The sequence below is a fragment of the Cyprinus carpio genome, chromosome B18 (genome assembly GCF_018340385.1).
Source record: "Cyprinus carpio isolate SPL01 chromosome B18, ASM1834038v1, whole genome shotgun sequence".
Lineage (NCBI taxonomy): Eukaryota > Metazoa > Chordata > Actinopteri > Cypriniformes > Cyprinidae > Cyprinus > Cyprinus carpio.
In genome coordinates this window covers 11,477,243-11,482,899 of record NC_056614.1, presented here as the reverse complement: position 1 = coordinate 11,482,899, position 5,657 = coordinate 11,477,243, and the positions used below count along the sequence as shown (strand labels likewise).

At 38.1% G+C, this 5,657-nt stretch overlaps 1 protein-coding gene across 1 annotated transcript; it reads left to right on the top strand.

The window, feature by feature from the left end:
• The first annotated feature begins 2,523 nt into the window (after window positions 1-2,523).
• LOC109109144 (translocon-associated protein subunit gamma) lies at window positions 2,524-5,262 on the top strand. The gene is made up of 5 exons (XM_019122259.1): window positions 2,524-2,762; window positions 3,052-3,178; window positions 3,310-3,408; window positions 4,744-4,875; window positions 4,966-5,262. The coding sequence occupies exons 1-5, from the start codon at window positions 2,630-2,632 to the stop codon at window positions 5,030-5,032; spliced, it is 558 nt and encodes a 185-aa protein (XP_018977804.1). The 5' UTR covers window positions 2,524-2,629; the 3' UTR covers window positions 5,033-5,262.
• The last annotated feature ends 395 nt before the right edge of the window (window positions 5,263-5,657 follow it).

The following is a 5,657-nucleotide window of genomic DNA, read 5'->3' as shown; positions in this document are numbered from 1 at the left end:
ATTGAATCAAATCGTGAATCATATCAATCGTGAGTTGAGTGAATCATTACATCCCTAATAAATGCATGTGCACATAATGTTTATGCATCTTAATTTAAGATGCCTGCAGATGAGCGTGATGATTAGTAAAGGGATAGTTCACCCAAAAATTAAAATTCTATTATCACAACCAACCTCTGGCTGACACAACCGAGTTTTCTGATCTCCTATTTCTTTGCTTTTTGCACAGTCATGATGTTTCAATTTGTCTTTCTGAATAGTGTAACCAGTTCACTACAAATCTTTTTTTTTTTTCTTTAATGTTGCTTTTGGCAATCTACCATTTACAAATCCTGCCATGCATTTTGAATACGCCCAAGATCTAAAAATGGCAAGAGAACAAAAAGCAAGTCCTACTGACAGAATACATAATGCTGTCAGCACAGTCATCATATGCAACCGCTTTAAGTCGGGTGCTTTCGGATCAAAGCACCGTCACATGCGTAACTGGCTGCCATTGAGCGGATCCACCCATTATCCAGAAAGAGGTGCAAATGTCATCAAACCAGCTGCCATGACGAGGCTGCTAGTCATTCTGATGTCAAATAAAGAAACAAATGCCGAGGTCTACACCCATTTCATAACTGCCCTTTGTTGACCGGGGAAACCCAGGATGCGTTTACCTGAACTTTGCCCTGACTAGTGTCTCCCTGGTGCTTTCTGCTTTCCTTTATCATCTACAGCAATGCTGTGTACAGTCAGCTAGTTCTCGGTTTACTTTCATTCTCATTTCTTTCCCTCAGTTATTATTTTTACCATCTGTGCTTCTGCCTTTCCAAAGCCAGCTCAAAGTTGTTGTTCTGTAAATGTCATTAAGTTATCAGGTGACTTGGTGGTAAAGAGCGTAATTTATTTTCTTATGTAGAGTACAAAAATCCACCAGCTCCAGGGTAGGCCTAGCTAAAATCTCAGCTGAGTGTTCATAAAAAATGATCTGTTCCAAACTTCTATTTACAGAGGTATGGTGTCTCAGACATAAAAAAAAAAAAAAAAAAAAAAAAAAAACTGCTTTTCTCAGACATTTATGCCGGTTGGGTGGCAGGCTGAGTTTCTTCCCTAAAGAAACGGAATGATACTTCAGTCGCTGTTGAGGTGAAAAAGAAAAGTAGACAGAGAGACACCATTGTCTCAGTAAGTCTTTCTGCATTGTGAGCAATAAAAGTCAACCTTTTGTTTTATTATGAATTAAATTTCAGACATTACTTGAAAACCTGTCAGTGTCACATTTTGTTTTCAATTTTTAACAGCCTGTCCTGGGCGGGAAACGATAGGATCAGGGTTTTTTTCTTTTTCTTTTTCTTTAAAATCTGCAGTGTATCAATTCACAACAAAGGAGGTAAAGCAAGACTGAAACTTGCATGTTTAGAGCACTTAACAACAAATATAGAACCAATCTAATGAAAATATACACATACACATACATATTTGTGAAAAAAGTGGGGCCATTAAATGTGGGTTTATGCATAAATATTTTTAGCAAGAATTAATAGGACATAATCACTATTTGTATTGTCTACATAATACATAATACATGTTTACTATTTAACAAAGGATAACCTCATAAAACAAAATTAAAGGTAGGATTGACACCGAGTGGTTGAACTAGGTATTGCAGTCCAAATTTAAAATATTGGAGAGGGTTTTTTTCACCCGGCCCCTGCTCCTCTGAGTTGACGCACAAGCAGGTTGCCAGATTGAGGACACCAACAGGAACGAGCGCACTTGACGATAAATGACATGAAACGCTGTGTTTTCCGCCAACTGGCAGCCCGGGGTGCCGAAATACAATTGGGTAAACTGGCAGTGGGCGGGTTTCACAAACCAAAACAGAGGGACACATTTTCAAAGGAGAATAACTGACTGTAGCATTGTTTTTCATATAAAGAAGTATGTTAACTTAGCATGTTTCTTAAATTTCTTATATATATCATATAATTTGTTTATAAGGGCAGAATTATAACTAAATCAGATTAATCTGAACTAATGTCATGTAATACTTGCTACTAAGATAACAACAAAAGAAGTACATAGTCTCAAACATTCTTTAACTTTTTTTTTTCTGTAAACTGTAATATCTGTCTCCATCTAGTGGTCAACAATATACATGCGTCTCAACAATTATACAGGCGTCTCAAATCAACACACACACACACACACACACACACACGCGCGCACACGCGCACACGCACACACACACACACACACACACACACACACACACACATAACATACATTTTATAAAACTTTTAGGTAAAAAAAGATCATATGATAATTATTTTTATTTTTTTTTCGTTTGACAGGACTCGGTTACTACAGCTGATATGGCAAGATAAAAAAAAACGTATAGATTTGAAACAGCATAAGTGTGAGTAAATTATAATCGAAATTGAATTATTGGTAATGCGGTTGCTCCCCCCGGACACTAGAGGGCAGCAGCTCCGTGAGACTCCTTGAGCTCTGCCTCTGCGCGCATCGATTCTACGTCACTGTTTGTGCTGACGCGGCGTAAGCGCTTCATCCATTCCGATCACATACGTGTCTGTCTCTTTTCACTCAGGCCAGGAATCGTGCAGGAGCGCAGACCGGAGACATGGCACCAAAAGGCGGCAACAAACAGCAATCAGAGGAGGATCTTCTCCTGCAGGACTTCAGCAGGAACCTCTCGGCCAAATCTACGGCACTCTTCTACGGCAATGCGCTAATCGTGTCCGCAATCCCCATCTGTGAGTTCCTCATCTGTTCCTGCTAACGAGACTCTTAGCAGTCCTCCTGACGTGTAGATTGTTCCTCAAAACCGAGCTGCCTATTCTATTCTATTCTATTCTATTCTATTCTAGATATAAGTAACGTTTAGTAGATTCTCGCTTAAAGCGTTTATGCAACACTATTTGTGGCCTCTCTGATGACTGATGACCACTGTTATTGTTTTACTTAAGTTATTAATTGTGAATAAATTGTAGCAGAATTATTTTGTTCTCACCCGGTCCTTGCATATGTATTATTTTGTTACAGGGCTGTTTTGGAGGATCTGGCATATGGATTTGGTCCAGTCTGCAGTGCTGTATGCAGTCATGACTCTAGTCAGCACGTACCTGGTTGCCTTTGCTTACAAGAACGTCAAATTTGTCCTCAAGCACAAGTAAGAATACCTAAATGAAACCTCACACATTGTTTCAATGCATTCTTTTTCTTTCTGTTTTCCGAGACCCTTATAGCTTTTGTCAACTTTACTAGAAGACTGAGTTAATAATTTTGTACTTTTACTCTCAGAGTCGCTCAGAAACGTGAAGACGCCGTGTCCAAGGAAGTGACCCGCAAGCTGTCTGAGGCCGACAACCGCAAAATGTCCCGCAAAGAGAAGGACGAGAGGTATGTTAGTCTCAACTGTGATAAATGTCATTGACAAAATCTTAATGTTTTTATAGTTTTAATAGCTTTTATTTTTATATATTCAGTTTTCTTAGGTTTCATATTTCTGTATCCGCTTGTTAAGTCTGACGTCACGTGTCACCGCTTCCGTGTCCAAACGCTTTATCAGATACCACGACACAACAACAAAAGGGGCTAATATACACTCACAATGTGATATAATACTACCAAAAAAACCACATACCGAAATCCCAGATAGCCAGACAATGAAAATATAAATATAAATAAATAAATATAAAAAAATTATTTGTGTTTGGGACGCTGTGAGCATGGAGACTGTAGTGTCCACCACTACTTTTGTAGTTTGAAAACGTTTAACTTAAATGTTTAATATGAATAAACAGTGCTCATAAACGGCTGCTGAGGTTGTATTCTCAAGTGAAGCGAGTTGAGGCTTGGAGCCGGAAACAGCGCTTCTTACATCACCACTTAACAACTGAATAGCTTTGGGCCCCGTCCACACGGAGACACGTTTAGCTGTATACGCATAAATTTAGTATTGTATAAGCGTTTTGTTCACACGCATCCGGTGTTTTGGGAGAGTGAAACCGATATTTTTTTTAAACCGGGTCCCAGAGTGCATAAATTTTAAAACGCCACCCCTACATTTTCGTGTGGACAGCGAATCCGTATATTTTCTGAAACAGTGACGTCATCTGCCCACGTCTCGGCCCTATTCAGACACCGCTACGTCACGTGACAGCAACAAAAACATGAACAAACACTGAACGATTGTCTTTTTAGTAACTAACATTAACACAGATTAATAATTGTATTGTTCCATGTTCGTTTGTATACCGCGAGGTATATTCACACACACATCCCAACCCTTCTTATCTTATCTCATTGTAACAATTACACAGAATTACAGCGCCACATACTGGTCTGGCATACTACATCGTTTTGTGTCAGTTTCGGGGAAAAAAAGATGGGATAGGGAAAGCTCTGGCTTCGTGTGGACGTAGCCTTGGTTTATTTCTTGTTTTTCTTGTTATTTCAGTTTTAGTAATTCTGTTACTTTAACTTGAGCTTATTTCAGCTGAAGTACTTCTAATTTTTATTTCTAGTCTTGCGTAATTTAAAAAAAAAAAAAATTCAGTTACTGAATTGTTTGTTGTTATTTTTGATAGTTTTTGTAGTAGATTGATAGACAGTGATTGTAAAAAAAGTGCTTTATATGGATCCTGTTGATCTGCTGTCTTAAATATGATACAGAACATGCTCATTCTGTCATTTTGGAAGTTCTCTGTTGCTAACAGCGAGTCTTTGTTGCAGGATCCTGTGGAAGAAGAATGAGGTCGCTGATTACGAGGCCACGACTTTTTCCATCTTTTACAACAACACTCTGTTCCTTTTGATTGTCATCATTGCATCTTTCTTCTTGCTGAAGAACTTCAATCCAACAGTGTAAGTTTAGTGTAATATTTAGTCTTTGTGTCTGTTGAAGCCTGTTGATTGGTCCAGATGTCTAACGTTTACCTTATATGTCTGTCACAGGAACTACATTCTGTCCATTAGTGCCTCTTCAGGTCTGATCGCCCTGCTGTCCACAGGGTCCAAATAAAAGACAGATTGCATTAAGAGGAGAAGATTGAGGAACAAACAACTGAGAGGATTATGGGATTGGGGGTGGGGGCAGGCAAGGCAATTTGTTAAAGGAGGTTTGTTATCTTTTAGCAGGACGTTTATCATTTCATCTGTTAAAGTTTCATGAAATTCATGATTGGTTAAGGCCTTTTTTGTCTGGTCTTCTCTTGTTTTTGTTTTGTACCAATAAAAGACTTTACTCACGTATTTTGCCATATTTTATTATAAGGAATGTGGAGGATAATGTGACTGAAATGTTAGATATCAGTAAAAATAATTCTAAGGATACAACATAGTTACTTCTGTTGAAAATAATGGCCTTTGTGATACCAGTAAGACAAATAATTACAATAGAAAAAGATGCAAATGCAAGAAAATTAATCAAATGTAATAAAAATAAAACATTGAGAGGTTTAGACTTTATTAATTGACTATACATTAAAGCTATGTGTGTATTTTCTTTTGTTTCATTCATTGGAATGCACTTGGCAAAGAGAGCAATAAAATACAATGTAATTTCCTCATAAGCTCTTAATCTTCATCTGGAATGAGCCCATGACAGTTCAGCACGGCATCCATCACTCCATAAGCTGTTCTTGCAA

What these genes read in the sequence shown, in the direction of transcription:
- LOC109109144 (XM_019122259.1), top strand. Translation starts at nt 2,630, where the DNA reads ATGGCACCAAAAGGCGGCAACAAACAGCAATCAGAGGAGGATCTTCTC. An exon ending in CGTGTCCGCAATCCCCATCT is followed by an intron (nt 2,763 to 3,051) that starts GTGAGTTCCTCA and finishes ATTTTGTTACAG; the next exon opens with GGCTGTTTTGGAGGATCTGG. An exon ending in AAGAACTTCAATCCAACAGT is followed by an intron (nt 4,876 to 4,965) that starts GTAAGTTTAGTG and finishes TGTCTGTCACAG; the next exon opens with GAACTACATTCTGTCCATTA.